At 50.6% G+C, this 16946-nt stretch overlaps 1 protein-coding gene across 4 annotated transcripts; it reads left to right on the top strand.

Annotated features, from left to right (window-relative positions):
- The first annotated feature begins 1006 nt into the window (after positions 1 to 1006).
- Positions 1007 to 15611, top strand: Cdca4 (cell division cycle associated 4). Of its 4 annotated transcripts, none has more exons than XM_078051051.1 (4): positions 1007 to 1053; positions 5076 to 5174; positions 6790 to 6942; positions 13548 to 15611. In XM_078051051.1, exon 4 carries the CDS (start codon positions 13554 to 13556, stop codon positions 14277 to 14279), a length of 726 nt encoding a protein of 241 aa, XP_077907177.1. In that variant the 5' UTR covers positions 1007 to 1053; positions 5076 to 5174; positions 6790 to 6942; positions 13548 to 13553; the 3' UTR covers positions 14280 to 15611. The 4 variants fall into 4 exon arrangements, with proteins under 4 accessions (XP_077907177.1, XP_077907176.1, XP_077907175.1 ...); XM_078051050.1 differs by lacking the exon at positions 1007 to 1053 and adding an exon at positions 3409 to 3762; XM_078051049.1 differs by lacking the exons at positions 1007 to 1053; positions 5076 to 5174; positions 6790 to 6942 and adding an exon at positions 7127 to 7365.
- Positions 15612 to 16946: the final 1335 nt, after the last annotated feature.

Here is a 16946-nt window from a genome sequence, read left to right as displayed (position 1 = left end):
GATCTTTTTTCCTATGCTGGGCTACCCCAAGGGTTTTAGTATGAGTACTGCAGAAGAGAGCACCCTGGCCACTAGGGCCCAGATAAGAAGTTGAAGGACTTGCCAGTATCAGGGAGGCTGCCTCCACCAGGCGGGGAGGCTGGAGACAGGCCCTGATATGGCCAGGTGGGAGTCCTGGGGAGCCTCTGCCGCAGGGTCCCAGAGGGCCTGCTGGCGTTGATGTGGGAACTGAGTGAAATTAGAAAATGGATACTCAGGGATACCAGGAACAGGGCAGTCACCACTGGGCATGAGAGCTCTTGCAGACCAATTGGCTTGGGGTGTCATGGCCTAAAAGACGAATCCATGGCTCTGGCACGTGCTCAGCTGAGTGGGGGCAGCTCCTTTCCCAAGGGCCAGGCCTGTGAGAAACGGAAAGTCTGATGGTTCGTTTTCAAAATACAGTCTCTGGCTTTAAATGTAAAATGTCTTGGGGTGTAGGAAAAGCAGCTGGAGAGGACGGCAGAATAGAAAGCTATGTGCAGGTAATGCTGAGTGTAAGAGTCTCAGTCCTGGACACACAGGAGGGGAGAAGGAAGGGACCTAAGCAACAGAGAGGAACTGTGCATGTGCCAGCTTGTGGGGGGCTGAACTAGACGTGACTGGGTCTATCTCCCCTGCTGAGCGGTGTGGCATCTGGCAGTCATGCTGCTGGACAGCCCTGTCTTCTAGGGTGCGAGCCACTGTGTCTTCATGCATGGGTGTGCCTTCCTACATCTCCATGGGTGAAGCTACACTCACCTGTTCCTTTGTAATATTACCCTTGCCCTGTTTGGGATAGAATGTTCCATGGAAATGCCTTGTGTGTGTCCCCTTCTCTTACTCTGCCCTTGGGTGTGGCCTACCTTGATGTCAATCAACCTGCTGACAGCAGACATCACAAAGATAGACTCAGCCCCCTGAAACATGATCCCTTGCCTCATTTGAATAGTTTGTCCCCAATAAAAGGGGTCAGTGCCACTCTTTCTGCGGAAGCTTAAGGTCAGAGGAGTCACAGCACCTCCAAAGAAAAAGGTATTGTTTTTTGTGTGGTTATTTCGTGCAGCCCAATCAGCCCAGTTCCCCTGGAGTGACCCCTGAGTATTTTAGTCACGAGCCAGAGCCACCTGGCACCAGCTCAACCCAGGGGGACTTTCCTGCCGAGAGAATACAGGGAGGTGGGGACAACTAAATGTACCTTTCTTCAAATAACCCAGCAGGAGGCAGTAAAACCTAAGTGATGTTCCAGAAGACTGTGTACCCTTAGGTACTCAGCCAATGAGGAAGCAGGGAGGGACCATGCTCCAGGGGATAAAACACTGGTTGTATCCAATCTGAGGGTCCCTGACCACCAGGCACCTGATCTTGCAAGACCATCATTGAAGGAAAACCTTGCTTCTGCTGCCCTCATGTCTCTTAGTCCATTCTTTGGGCTTGGACAGGTAAGTATGTTTTTCACTGGACCAGACAGGAGTGGGCTGGGCTCCAGCCAAAGGCCAGCTCCTTGCTGGACAAAGGGGCACCCAGGGATCGAGGCTGAGGCTCTCCAGGGCAGTGGGTGGAAGGCATCTTCCCAATCCCTGCAGGCAGACTGCGAGGGAGGGCCAGCTGTGTGTGCTCCACTTGCTCCCAGTCGCTGCCTCCTGGCCACACCTGTCCTCTCCTGCATTAGTGATGGGCATGACAGGGTTTTGTCATCAGGCACTCCTGACCATGGTGCATCCTGGCTCTTCCTGCCACAGACCACATCCTCTCCCCGCAACACTGCAAGGGGCTGTGGACCGAAGGCACACACACCAGGTGAACCCCTAGGCGAGACAGCTAGGGAGAAGACGCACTGGCCTCAGTAGGCTGGGAACCTCTTATTGGGGATTCCTGTGTCCCCTTGCCTGGCATTGCTCAAGGGGACACAGTCCCAACAGCATCCTGAGTTGGGGGAGGCTTTCCAGAAACTCTGGCCCTTGGGGCCAGCCCCAGGGAAAAGGGGTGCTGAGACCCCAGGCCAGCCCAGGCTGAGGGTGCTGAGTGTGCCAGGTCCCCTTGAATGACCCTGTGTGGAGCAGCTTGCTGGCTCATGGTTGCGGGTCACCCACAGGCATCCCAGTTCCATCTGGGGAAACAATCCAGCTACCTGGATACCACCTGTCTCTGGGAAGGCCTCAAATCCCCCAGGCCTTCCCAGAGACAGCTCACTTGAACAGGTCACGTCCTCTCTCTGCCTCAGTTTCCTCATCCATCATGGCGAGTCAGACACTGCCTGTAGGGCTGCAAGTCAGCAGTTGAGATGTTTATGCTGAGCCTGAGCTGCCTTCCCCGGGGAAGAGTCCTGTGAAGATGCAAAGTTCACTTACAAAGACACCCAGCTGTCCCTAGTAATGGCTCTCCAGGTGCCAGTGGCAGGTCCTCAATGGCCACCAGGGGGCAGCACCCTACAGGGCCAGAGCAGGGGGTCCGCATGGCGCGCAGTGTCTGTGCCCACCCTGATCCTTTTCCTCCTCTTTGGCTCATCCTTCCAGTCCCTTCCTAAATGTGCACCTGCTTATGGGCATCGTGGAAAATGCATGGTGTGGGTCTCTGTAAGGGGTGGTGAACATTTAAATTTAGCTTTAATTGACTCATAATAATTGAACATATTTATGGGGTACAGTGTGCTCATTTGGATACATGTATATAGCATGTACTAATGATGAGTGTAATCAGCATTTCCATCTCCACAACAACATATCATTTCTAGGCGGGGCATGGTAATCCCAGTGACTCAGGAAGCTGAAACAGGAGGATGGCAAATTCTAGGTCAGACTCAGCAACTTAGTAAAAACCTGTCTCAAAATGAGAAATAAAGGGGTTGGGTGTAACTCAGTCATAAAGCACCCCTGGGTTCATTCCTTAGTACTAAATACACACACACCCACACATATATAAACTATATGTATGTATGTGTATATATATGTATACATATGCTTTATAATTGGCGTCTTTGAGCTCCTCTCTGCTCCATCTTTATAAAGTTATGATTATGGTGAACTCACTGCACTGTGAGACACAGAACTCACCCCTCCTGTCTGTGCTTGGGTCCCCTCTTTCCCTACCCTTCCCAGCCTCTGGTAATCACTATTCTGATTTCCGCTTCTACAATCAGGTAGTTTTTTTTTTAATATTTATTTTTTAGTCATAGTTGGACACAATACCTTTATTTATTTTTATGTGCTGCTGAGGATCGAACCCAGGGCCTCACATGTGCTAGGTGAGCGCTCTACCGCTGAGCCACAACCCTGGCCCAAGATCAGGTAGATTTTTATCCAACTTTTTATCCTGAAATAATTTCCAATTTATAGAAAAATGTCAAACAGTACAAAAAATCTGGATGCTCTCTTCCCACATGCCCAACCTCTAATATTTTCCACATTTGCCTTATTATTCTTTCTTCCCATTTAACTTTTTTTTCTGCACTACCTCAGGATACATTGTAGACTGATGCTTGTGACCCTCCACATCTCCAAGTACTTTGGAAGTAAACAGACTTGCAGAATCACTCAACATAAGGAAACCCCCACGTGTCCAAGGCCTGCAAATCTGCAGAACTCCTGCCAAGGTTTCTGCATTTCCAGCAGGAATCCCTCTGGAGTGAGGTCTCTCTGCTACGTGGCCTATCCCAGGCTCAAGGTGGCTATCTCGGTGGCACCGGCAATGCTAACTCCTGTTGTCTGGGTGAGGTGGGGGTCCACCAAGTCTCCCCACTGCAAGGTTAGTCAGTAAGCATTCTGCATTCATTAAATAAAATAAGTAGTTCCTGGGAGGTTGAGATCCCTCTGTGAGGTCTGGCCCCTTTCTCCCATATGCATGCATGTTATATACTTTCTATATCTGAATTTAATTCAGGCTCAAGAGTTTTTTTCTGCTCTGTAAGGTAGGCTGGTGCTGTGTCTCCTCTGCCTGCCATCTTGAACACTCCTCACTTCCTGGAACACGTTAGTTTACCAGGCTCTGGCCTTGTCTTGGCCCTCCTCCCGGGAGCTGGTGGGGATTGGAAGTCAAGTCCTGGGCTCCAGGTGTGTTGCTGCTAGGGCAGCCATTTCAGAACTTGGAGTATACACGTCTGAACACATGCACATACACATATACATCTACATCTATATCTAACTATAGTCAAACTGTGGATTTGTATCAATTTCAATCCAACAGCTGGTCCAGCCTGCCTGTTCCTTATTTGCAGTTCCTTTCTCCAACAGTGAGAGGGCTTGAATTCTTTATCCACACTATATCTGCTTATTTTTTCAACTCCCAGCACCCTTCAAGATCCTTTCCCTGGCTCCCTAGGCATGTTAAAGCTGTTTTTCATGAAGAGGTTAGAAAGGAGAAATGGAAGGTTAGAGATTTTCCCAGCTTGTAAGCTCGTAGTCTTTCTGTTGCTATAACATAATATATGAGCCTGAGTATTATATGAGGAAAAGGTTTATTTAGCTCATAGTTTTGGAAGTTCAAGGGCATGGTGCTGGCACTGGCTTGGCTCTGGTAAGGGTCCCATGGCAGATGGCATTACAATATTGAGAGAATGTGTGAAAAGAGATCACATGGTGAATCAGAGAACAGGGAGGGCCAGTCTTGCTCCTTAAAAATTTTTTTTTTTTTTTAGTTGTCAATGGACCTTTCTTTGTTTATATGTTGATATGTGGTGTTGAGGATTGAATCCAGTGTCTCACACTTGCTAGGCACGCACTCTGCTACTGAGCTACAACCCCAGCCCAGTCTTGCACCTTTATAACCTTCTCTTCTTGGAAACTGAACTGGTACCTCAGAATACCCCTTCCGAGCATGATTTCTCAAGGCCCCACCTCTTAAGGGCCCCACAATCCCCCCAAATCATCACACTGCAGACCAAGTTCCCAACGCATGAACCCTGGGGACACTGAAACCCTATTCAAACCACAGCTCAGCCAGTAGGCTGCCAGTGCTGGGCACGTGATGGGAGACTGGAGACTCCTGGGCCTCAGACAAAAGGCGCTGCTACTCATGGCATTGAGGGCACAGTGGGCTTCATATTGTCCTTTGCTCCCCAGGTCCTTCCGGCAACAAAGTGCTTGGATGGCAATAGTGGCAACTGCTAGCTGGTCCTCATCTGAAGCCCAGGACCCCTTCCCAGCTTATTCCTGTCATGGGTAAGATTTGGCTCCTGTGGTGTAGACCAGAGGTCCCTTTCTTTCTGGTGGCTGTGTCAATGTTCTGAGTCCTTGTAGGGAATCTTTTAAAACATGGCTGTGGTCCTCATGACTCCCAACCTTGCATCTGGTGTCAGAAGTGAGGGCAGTGCTGTGGACTGTTTTTGAGTCTGTATGTGCATATTTCCCATCCTTTCATCATGAAAGGATGTCAAATCTTATCAGATGCTTTCTTTGTCTGTGCTTACTGAGCTTTTCATGCCTTTTTCTCCTTTATTCACTTCTGTGGTGAACTGTGTTGACTTTGGAATGTGAAACCAACCACGCATTCCTGGAGTAAGCACAACTTGGTTGTGATTGATTATATTTTATTACGATGGATCTGATTTGGAATCTTAAAGTAAGCTCATGAAAGACTAGCCTGTCCATTTTTCTTGTCCCCTTCAAGTTTCAGCATCAAGGTTTGCCTGACTCTAGTATAACAAACTGGAGACTTGTAGGTGGGCATGGTGGTCACACTGTAGCCCCAACTACTCAGTAGGCCAAGGCAGGAGGATTGCTTAGGCCTAGGAGTTCAAGCGCAGCCTGGGCAAATATCTTGCTTCTTAAAAAAAATATTTAGGCAGGTGCAGTGATGCATGCCTGTAATCACAGTGGCTCAGGAGGCTGAGGCAGGAGGATCGCAAGCTTGAGGCTAGCCTCAAAAACTTAGCCAGACCCTCTCAAAATAAAAAGGGTTAGGGACGTAGCTCAGGGGTGAAGTGTGCCTGGGTTCAATCCCTGGTACAAAAACATAAAAAAGGAGGAAAAAAAGAATTAAGATTGATGATGCTATTTCTTCCACTTGGATGGAAGAAAAAAGAAAAAGGAAAAAAATTTTTTAATAGATTCTAGTTTTTGTGGTTAAATTTTCCTGAACACATTAATCACAGTTTCCTGAAAACTTGACAACTCTGATATCTGTTTCTGTTATCTGCCCCTTCCGCCCCCCGCCCCGTTTTCCCACCTTTTTCGGTCCTGACATGCCTTGTTAATATTTTATTGAATATTATTGGACACTGAGTGAAAGCAGAGTCCAGCTGCAGAGAATATTTTTGATCTCTGCAAATTTGGTGGGTGGAAAATGGCATATATCACTGCTCCCATTTGCGCTGAACTTCTTGTCACCTGCTTAAGGGTGTGTGTTATCTCTTTTGCCCACTTTCTACTGGTTTGGCGTCTAGTTTTCGTGCGCAGGACATCTGCGTACAGGGAACTGCATTTTCTGTGTGGGTCCGGCTACAAGCGTTTGTTTTTTGCTGGACGTCGGACATGCAGAGCTTGCAAGTTCTCACAAGCTGGACTGCCACGACCTGAGCGAGCTGGCTCCTCCACGCCGCGCCTCCCCAAATGTATCCCCAACTGCGATTCTCCTTGGTGAACTGTGTTGACTTTGGAATGTGAAACCAACCACGCATTCCAGCACAATTCAGGTCCTGTCGCTCCTCTGCATCCCGCTGGAGGAAGCTGAGTCCCTCCCACAAGTCCCCCTTCCCCGGAGAGGCGGGCCCCCAGCGGGGCACACGGCGCGGCTGTCAGCGCCTCGGGCCTCAGGTCCACTCTTGTTTCTCCACAGCGCCGGGCGAGTCCGGACGTCGCGCACGGCTCTACAGCGAGCCGCCCCCGCCATCACGAAGCCGCCACTGCTCGCTGTGCTCACGGCAGCCCTGCACGTCCTCAGCTACCCTCCGCCCGAGAGCTCGCGAGAAGGAGGCGGTGCGCAGACGCGGTACCAAGCTCGCGCGGAGACCTGGGAGCAGGAGGCGGGCCGGGGCGCGCGGAGACCTGGGAGCAGGAGGGGCGGGGCCGGGCGCGAGGGCACCTGGGTGCTGGGGGTGGGGCGCAGCGCAACGGGGAAGTTGGGGGCGGGGCTGGGCGCGAGGCCGTCTGGGAGCTGGGGCGGGGTCGGGCGTGAGGGCGTCTGGGAGTGGGAAGGCGTACGGCGCGGGGCGGAGTGGCGGAGCACGAGGGCCCAACGGCCACCGCCGCGCGGGAAGCTGTGTCGCCGAAGCCCCGCCCCGCGCGGGTTTGAACGGAGCCCCGCCCAGCGCTCGGCCAATCGGCGGGCGCGCAGCAGCGCCATGGCGACCCTTTGTGGGCGCTGAGCGGCTACCGGGCTCCGAGCTGAGCGGCGGCCGGCCTGGCGGCGCAGGTGAGCGAGCAGACGACGGGCTTTGGGGAGCCTCTGCGCGTGCCGAGCGCTCGCGGGGTGGGCGGTCGCGGCGGGCTTCCCGGCCGCTGCCATGTGCGCGCTCGTCGCACCGCGACCCTTCGGGAGGGCAGCCGCCTACCGACCGGAGCGACGTCCTGCCGGCGGCCTCCTGCCCACGCGGGCTCCGCGCCCCTCGCCCACCCGCTCTCGGTCCACCCTCCGTCCTCGGCCCCTCTCCGTCGCCCCCCGTTCACCTCTCCTTCCTCCTGCTCCCACCCTGCCCGCTCCTGTGCTGGCCCTCTGGCCTCTTCCTGCCCGGTTTCCCTCCCGAGGGCGCGTGGGAGCGCTGTGCCTGCCCGGGGTCCTGCTGGCGGAGCAGCCGCGCCGGGGACCCTTCCTCCCCCGGGTGCAGGGCAGGCGTTCTTTGCCTTTGTTTCCTGTGTTATCTAGCGCCCAGGGGGCGTCCCTCCGCCTGCTGCAGTGGACTGTCCTCCCTCTGAGCTGGTCGTGGGCTGCCCTGGACAGTCCTGCTTGTTCTTTTAGGTGGGACCCGAAAAAGCACCAGAGACAATTTCAAAAGCTTCTCTCCCTAACGTAGGGTCACCAAGGAAAAGGCTTTTCTGAGCACTTTCCGGAGATGCACTGATCCAGACAGCCTCAGTGTTTTTTCCCCTGCTGGCCTTTGTGTCTGGCTTCTCAGTGCATAGGACTCAGGTAACCATTCTTTCAAATGAGCTGATAAAATTAAGATTAACGTCTTAGGAACTTAGTAATATGACTGCTTTGGTCACCATGTTTTCTAGTGAAAGACTAGAAAGTCAGCCATGACTTTTCTAGGCAGAGCAGCAGGTTTTATCTGGGAAGGAGGACAGGAAGTTCCCCTCAGTTTGCCCCCGGAACCTGCTTCCAGGCATAAGAAAGTCTTATATCCTCTGAGCATCAAAAGTAATTGCAGCCAACTGGTAGGAGCTGTCAGCAGATGGTGGTGGAATGATGAACTCACATGCAGCCTCAGAGACGAGGGGGCTCTGCATTTTCCCACCTTGTTACATCCTACCTGTTTTTTTTTTTTAATGATATATTTCACCTGAATCTGATTGTGTGATAGAAATTGACATTTTTAGCATTTAAGTCCAATATCCATAAGAGTGGTTGAGATAAGAGCCAGGACTGTCCCTGACCACCCAGCCCTCCTGATCAGAATATGGGGGTCTGAATTTTCAGCCACTAAGAACTGCTGTTAGAGTACAGTATGCAGCTGGAGGTGGTCCAGGTCTGTCTCCCTTGGGTTGCTCCAGGGGAGCAGTTACAGTCACTCCCCTTGCTCCTGGCTAGCTTCTGCTTTGCCTTGCTGCCATCTCAAGAGTTCCTTTGTTCACCTGGCCCTGTCTTCAGGCCTGTGCTTGGCCTGGAGGAGGCCTGAGGGTGGGGATGGAGGGCTAAATCCTGCTGGTGTTGGCTGTTCTGAAGACACCAGTTGGTGGGATTTGGGTCATTTAACCAGACGTGGAAAGACTGGCTTCGTGGGAAATAAGGGAAGTGTGAAATAGCTACTGTACTCTATGTACAACTTAGCAGGAAGCCAAGCTCTGCAGCCCACAGGGTTTTGCATTGGAAGGGCTAAGCAACCTCAGGGCAACCACAGTGAGTTGTTCCCAGACTAAGCCAGCTGAGGAGGATCTGTGTTTCTTACCTCTGTCCCAGACATCCTTTAGGGCCAGTCAGAACCATGCAACTTGGTCTCCGACAGAGAATCTGAATAGGGGTTCCTTACAAGTTTCCTGGGCCCACTGTTATCCCCTTATTCTGAATCACAGGTTTGGGGCAATAGCACTTTGGCGTCATGAAATTGTAAAAACTGCCCATGAACTCTTTTTTGTAGTAGTAAATGTTGGTTTTTTTTTTTTTCTTATATTGGAATAACAGTATTACCACTTTCTTGGGATTAGGAGCACTTGAAGTAGATGATATTATTAAAGTGCACAGAAGGAGATCTGGCACACCTTACATGCAGAAGAGGCATTTGCCAAAATGGCTTTCAGTTTTAATGTGGTAGCCCTTTACCACATCCTTAGCTGACTTATTATTTTCTTTGTAATCAAAGTATAACTTAATACAATAAAATGAACAGATAACAGTGCAGTTCAGTGAATATTGACAGATATGTGCCCTATGTTGCTGAGGGGTGTGTCCCCACATCCTAGAGTCCCTCTGCCCCTTGCCAGCAGTTGCTACCCGCAGCATCAGCACTGTCTGCCGTGTATTGCTATCTCGCCCACTAGGTTGTAGACTCAGGTGGGTCATGGACTGTGTATTTCAGCATAGGACCTTTGTGATCCATTCCTGTTGTTAACAGAGGCCTCTGTTTTTTGTTGCTGAGTTGTATTCCATGTGAGACTACACTGCACCTTATCCATTAGAGTCATTTTGGGGGGGAGGGTAACTTGGGATTGAACTCGGGGGCACTTGGCCACCGAGCCGCACTCCCAGGCCTATTTTGTATTTTATTTAGAGATGGTCTCACTGAATTGCTTAGCAATTTGCTGAGGCTGGCTTTGAACTCGTGATCCTCCTACCTCAGCCTCCTGAACTGTAGACTTGTTTATTTATTTATTTTTTTATTTTTGGGGTGCCAGGGATTGAGCTCAGGGGCACTCAACCACTGAGCCACATCCCCAGGCCTGTTTTGTATTTTATTTAGAGACAGGGTGTCGATGAGTTGTTGAGCGCTTCACTTTTTGCTGAGGCTGGCTTTGAACTCACTATCCTCCTGTCTCAGCCTCCCAAGCAATGGGATTACAGGCATGCACGACTGCACACAGCAACTTGTTTATTTTTAATGTTTAAAGAATGTCCTCAAGCTGGGGCTGTAACTGGTGGTAGAACCCTTGCCTGGCATTCTCAGGGCCCTGCGTTCCATCCCCAGTACTGGGATGGGGGAATGTCCTCATCCCAGGGTGGTAAGAGAAGGCTAAGGGCAGAGTGTGAGCCCAGCAGAAGCATGGATGTGGAACAGGGTTACTCTGCATGTAGAGCAGTGAACTTAGAGAACTGGTAAAGCAGTAGGGAGAATTTTCCAGCATATGTGCAAATATTAATGCAGAATAAAATTGGTAGGGTGGTTCAGTCCTCCCAAAAAGCAGCCCCATGTGTTCAACAAGTGCCTTTCAAATGTTTCTGCCCCTGTCCCTGGTACTAATCCAGGAATCAAGGGTTAGGAAACCAAGTGCCAGAACCATTGCAACACTTGAACTTGGAAACCATTATTACCTGTGACAAAAATCTAGGTGTAGGTGAGTGATGTGGCGTGGCCTGGCCAGGTACAGCTGCTGTGCTCCTGCAGACTCTGAGTGGGCACCTCCCCACTGTGGGGATCAGCCTTCCATCCAGGCAGAGCTGGCAGTGGACCTGCAGGGAAGGGCTGGGAGGAAGGGACCCACGGGTGACTGGCTTTCTCTGAGTGCTTAGGATTGTAGGACATTGTGTTCCGTGCTTTTTGATTGTCAGCAAGCTGTCTCAGCAGCCAGGCAGGTGAGAACTGGTGGTGGATGTGTAGGAGCTGCTATAGATAGGGGACAGTTCCACCAGAGATGGAGTCAAGGGTGGGAGGAGGGCTGTTTGTTTGCCCCTCTCTGACTGTCCAACTCTGCAGCAGGGACAGAAACTAGAGCAGCTGTTGTTTTTATGTGTTGGCCGGTGCCTTTGTTAGCAAGTTGCTGTTTAGCTTCCTAGAGATCCTGTGGACTTCCAGGTTGTCCTGTAGGTCAGCAGCTGGCTTGTGGGCTCCTTGCTGCAGGGTGTGGGTTAGGATTCTGTTTGAATGTGGTCCAGCTGTTGCTGATGTGCACATTCAAGTTCTAAGAGCACATCCTGATAAGGGTGCCTTGGCTTGCTTTCTCTGCAGCAGTGCCGTCCTGGCATGGCCTAGGGGCTGCTTACCAGCTGTAGCTGAGCACTGAACTCAGGCTTTTCACATTCCTTGGGGTCCTAGGACCACATCTGGCTTCCAGAACTCAGTGTGAGAGTCTTTGTTGAGTGTGCTGCCCAGAGGCTCATGACCAGGAGATAGGGGTGTCAAGGTCAGTAGTTCTCAGGATAGTTTTTGGGGCTGTGTCCAGGTTTGAGGGGTGGGTCTTGGTCCTGCCCCATTCTTACTCCTTTTGTGTGTTGCCCCATGTGCCCCTGGTAGACTGTCCTGACTTCTGGTGGACCTACCCAGTCATTACCTGGTTTCCAAAGTCAGAGAGGGCAGCCAGAAGTTTTGTAAACTAGGACTTAATTTATGACATTTGAGTCCTACATTAAATCTTGCAGTTGGAATTTTATGGTTGAAAAGAGAAACCCAGAACCAAAAGAGAAAGAGGGACTTGCCACGGAGGAATCTTTGGAGTTTAATTCTTTCCCCCAAACAATTTTTTTTTCCTGTGGTTTGACATAATCTTATATTTTCTTGATAAACTTGACCATTTTATACCAGTGATTTAAATGTGATTGGGTTTTTAGAAACAATAATTCTGTAAAAGTTGAATTTGCACCAAGACAAAGAACTTGAATGCTATAATACCAGACGGGATAGAGTGTAATGTGTCTTGGTGGTGAGCTCCTGTTCATTTAAGAACAGGTCCGCTGCTATGTGTGGTGTGGACCTGTGTAGGCGGTCATGCCACTTTGCTGCTGGGGAAAACCATGGCTCAGGCTTAACTCTTCAGTTTGAAATTCTCTAGTCCCACAGCAACTGGCACAGAGGTCCTGTGTGCGTGACCCTGATGCTCCAGGTGGGTGCCAGGGGCAGTGGGGAGTGGGGTCCTCTGCAGTGTAGCACACTTGCCCAGGTGTAGATCCCCTTCATTCCAGGGATTTCTTGTGCCTGCCCTGCATGGCCCTCCCACCCCTTAGTTTGCCACTGTATAAATGTCAAGTGAGATCCCACAGGGTGGTGGTCTCTTGGCCTCTCCTCGGCCATCCCCAGCTGAGGGGACTGTTTCCAGCATGGAGCTGTTAGGTGTGAACACTGAATGTTCTTGTATACGTTTATACACAAACCTTGGCTTTCATTTCTTTAGGCTAAATGCCCAAGGGGGTTACTTTAGTTAATAAAATTTAAAAGTGTTGCAAGCATGGGAGGTGATATCTAGGACTTTGAAAGGATATTCAGAAGGACAGGGGATCTTTTCCTGTCCTTCCCAGGGTAGAGCCAGCAAGAGAGTCACCACCAGGCTGTCCTGGGGAGGGACACTTGGCAGCTGGTTCTTCCACACTGCAGAGCTTACCTACCGCTTATTCCTGGGCCCTGCGTGGGGGACAGCACATGCCTCCCACATCAGCTCCCCAGAGCCAACCGGCTGCACTCCAACCACAGGGAGTCATTGGATTGAAAAAAAAAAATCCTAAAAGTTTGCATTTTTAAAAGACTCTGTGAATAGTTTGATGAATTTATTCATTTATCTCAAGTTAGTTGAAATAAAAATGTTCAGTTCCTGCACGAGCATGGAAGGAGAGCCTCAGGTAATCACTGTGAGCCCCAGCTGTGCTGGGCCACTGTGTTACACAACATGAGAACAAGGGGGCTTTTGGGGGCCCTGGTCCCTTCTGAAGGTGCTGCTGTGGAGCCAGATAATGCCTGCCCGCTGGAGGACATAGGCCAGCCATCTGATCTGTGCATCTCTGGAGTATGATTTCCCAGTGAGCCGTCCGCCATAAGGGACCATAATTTTGTTAGTGAGCTCTCGAAGGGAAGGAGCAGCCCTTCTAAAACATGTAGGACTTTATCACTGGTGAGGATCCCATAGCTAATCGGTTTTGGAAGGTGGACAGTGTTGTTGATGTGGTCTGCAAGCCCTGTCCTCTCCATGACTCTGTGTTCTGTGCCTCACCGCAGAGTTCCTCTTCTTTCACAGGCACGAAAGTGTGGATTGTTTCATGCAGATTTTGAGCCTGGGTCTAAGAAATAAAGTTTCTCCTATTTCTGTTCGTTTTTCTGTGGGTAGAAAAGTCGTGCTACAGCCTTAAGCTTTGTTATTGCTGACAGTATGGCTATGCGTATATCACAGACACAACGCTGCCTTCCAGGACATGCCTTTGTGCCCGTATGCAGATGCCCCTTCTCTCTTTGATGAGTGTCCTGGGGGCACTGTGCCAGAGTGCCAAGATGTGCTAAGTGGCGTCTTCCTTGGTTCCCACAGGGCACAATGTTTGCACGAGGACTGAAGAGGAAATGTGTTGACCAGGAGGAAGACGGGGAGGGTGCCTTGGCTGGCTTTGGCACTGTTCCTGCCTATAGCCTACAGCGACAGTCGCTCCTGGACATGTCCCTGGTCAAGCTCCAACTCTGCCACATGCTGGTAGAGCCCAACCTCTGCCGCTCAGTCCTCATTGCCAACACAGTCCGACAGATCCAGGAGGAGATGAGCCGGGATGGTGCGTGGCGAGGGGCAGCACCCCAGAGTGCAGAACGGGTGCCGCTCGACCGCCTTGTGTCCACGGAGATCCTGTGTCGCACAGCAAGAGGGCCAGAGGCAGGGTGCCCTGCTCCTGACCTGGGAGATGACGCCTTGCAAGGTCCAGTTTCTGAACTTTCCACAGTCAGCTCAGCACAGGTGCCAAGGAACACTCAGAGTAGCCTTTGGGATACAGGCAACCCTCGAGAAAACAGAGGAAGCTTTCAGAAGTCTCTAGATCAGATATTTGAGACCCTGGAGAACAAAAGTCCCAGCGCTGTGGAGGAGTTGTTCTCAGATGTGGACAATTCCTACTATGACCTGGACACTGTGCTGACAGGAATGATGGGTGGCACTAAGCCAGGCCTCTGTGATGGGCTCGAGGGCTTTGCCTCGGCAGCCTCACCTCCCGGCTCCAGCTGCAAGTCCGACCTGGCCGAACTGGACCATGTGGTGGAGATCCTAGTGGAAACCTGAGGCCCCCGGTGGGCCACGGAGAAGGCCACATGCCCCAGAGAGCTTACCTGATATACTGTGGCCCATGTAGAAACGCAGGGCACCAGTCCTGTGCAGAGTTCTCACCACTGCAGCCTGCGTCCTGGCCCTGTGGGGCAGTCTGTTGATTCTGAGAGTGTCCTGGGACAGACTCAATGGCTCCGGCTCTGGCAGCAGAGGCCGGGGCTGGGAGCTGGAGCTTTCTGAAGGCTCCTCAGCCCTGGGCTAGGTGGCATCCTACAGCCCCAGGCCCTCCCTGTGCTGGCTGCACCCCCCGCGGAGATGTCGAGCCATAGACTGCATTCAACCAACCTCATTAAAATCTAGATAGGTGAACTTTTAAAACTCAGTCTTATACGTTTGGGGCAATATTTTGTCTTTTAAGATATATTTTTTAAAATGTTTTATACTCTTAGATTTTTGCAGCTATTTTCTTAAAAGTCTATTTTTTGTATAAACATCATTTGCTGCTACATTAGAAACTTGTATAACCTGAACAATTGCAGTTGTGTATTTCATTGTTTGAAGGTTTAAATGGTCATTTCCCACACTCTAATGCAGCAGCGTAAGTGTTCTGTTTTCTACTTTGGTTGTTCGCAGGACCTTATGTCATGTTCTGTGTTACAACAGAGGATGCTTAAAATGAGAACTACATGCAATTAGAACCCTCTTCATTAGACCTGCTCTGAAACTGTGTCTTTTTAGACTTAGTGAAAATAATGGAGGGTTCTATTTATGCCTATTTATATATGTAAATGCCACTGGAGGGGAAGGTTGGTTATTTGTGTGAAATCACAGGCACCATTTGATCTTAAGAGTCTGGTGTCTCAGCTTGTCTTCCTTGAGGTGGTCACAGAGGGCACCTCCCATCTGTTCCCAGCACAGTCCTAGCAGAGCTGCGTGCCCTTTTTAGAGCATACACATGGGCTGCTGTGTGCCAGGCATGTGTGTTTGGAAAGAGCGTATGCCTATGTGCTGTTGGTAGAAATGCTTACACCTGCTCTATTAAATTGGTGCTAGAACAGAATTGTAAGGTTAAATTTAAGTCCAGAATGAAAGAACTCTGTAATTCATGTCCTCTCAATCCGAAGGGTCACACAATGAAGGGAGCTGGTGTGGCCCTGTGCCTGGCTGTCACATCTCCAGATCCTTGTTGCCTGCCATACACGGGTTTCCTCGTGCCTCTTCTGACCTCCTATCTCTGAGCCTGACAGGCATGTGGTTTTCCTTTGTGCATATGACCATATTTGTTTGTATCAACATGACAGTGATGGATGTAAACCTCACTTTATTAAAAATATCCAGCACACAAAATGGGAATGGTGTGAACTTCACCATGTCATCCTTGTTTTCCTCGTTGGTTTCAGCTGTAATGTCTGTCTGTCTATGGAGGTAGGGAAAGAACTTCACTTGAATGCATTAAATAGTCAGTGGATGGTTTTTCTTTTCCTAAGCTTGGCGGGGCTTCTGCCAGTCTGCGGTCCAGGGATCAGGCAGCGTCACCGTAGCAGGACTGGCCGTCTTTGGATCCACGGAGGGCCGGCCGCCTCCTGGTGGTGAGAGTGCTGCTTCTCCTGGAAGCAAAAGGGTGCCTGCCGATAGCTGAAGCAGTGTTTGCTTTTTTTTGCAGCATTTCTATTGCACATCTCATGTGTTCAGTTTCAGAGGTGACTGCAAGGTATTGCTGGCATGGCAGGCTGGCAAAAGGTAAGACGGAGTGAGGGAACCAGCTGTCCTCGCGCACGGAAGCCTGGTGCCCCAGTTCCTACACCAGGCAGCTGCCTCCCCTTGTTTACCGGGTGGTGAAGAACCTACAGGACTGGGCAGTGTGGTTGTTGTTGGTGGTGGAGAGCCCCTCAGCCAGTCCCCATTCCCCGGGCTTATAGACCTAGGCCTGGGAAGGTACCTGCTTCTGCAGTAGTCCCTGTGGCTCATCCATTGTTTTTCAGAAATTTCTGGCTAAGTTTCATCATGTGCATGTGTTTTTTGAAGATGTAGATATAAGTAATTGACTGGAAGCAGTTTTCCAAACATTTGGTAACTTTGTTTACAAAATATCTATATAATAAAAAATATAAATTCCAGTTATCTAAACTCTGTAGTGTTTTGTGGATCTGCCTCCAGTCAAACCCTGACCCCTCTACCCTGAGGGGTCAGGGTATTTGGTTTTCAACTTAGTTGACAGGTTCTCATACGGCTAGGGTGCATGCTCTAATACACAAGTATCGAGGTGGGGGCCCAAGACCAGGGAGCTTGCTGCAGAAGCCTTGGGAAGCAGCCCTCCTGCAGGGTTTTACACCCTCAGCCTTGGAGACCCTTTGCCTTGGAAGTGCATTAGATTTTTAAAGGTTGAAAAGTAAAGCACTGATTTTAAGTATGAGCACCAGTGCACGGCTGCAATCCAGCCACTCCGCAAACTGAGGGCTGGGGTATGCTCTGTGGTGTGCACCAGGGATGAGGAGAACAAGAGAGCCTTCCACAGTGTACTGTGCCGCACGTCTGCCCAGGTTCTCAGTAGAGGCAAGAAGGGCAGGGCTGAGGCAAGTGGTGTCTGTGAGCTTGAGTGTGGCCCCTCAAGGCACTGCAAAGCCCTGCATAGTCAGCCTTGGGGAGCACTTGCCTGCAGATGGAACTGCACTGTGCAGTCCT

The sequence above is a fragment of the Ictidomys tridecemlineatus genome, chromosome 5 (assembly GCF_052094955.1).
Source record: "Ictidomys tridecemlineatus isolate mIctTri1 chromosome 5, mIctTri1.hap1, whole genome shotgun sequence".
Lineage (NCBI taxonomy): Eukaryota > Metazoa > Chordata > Mammalia > Rodentia > Sciuridae > Ictidomys > Ictidomys tridecemlineatus.
Note: the sequence above shows the minus strand (reverse complement) of the source record. Positions and strands in the feature narration are given on the sequence as shown.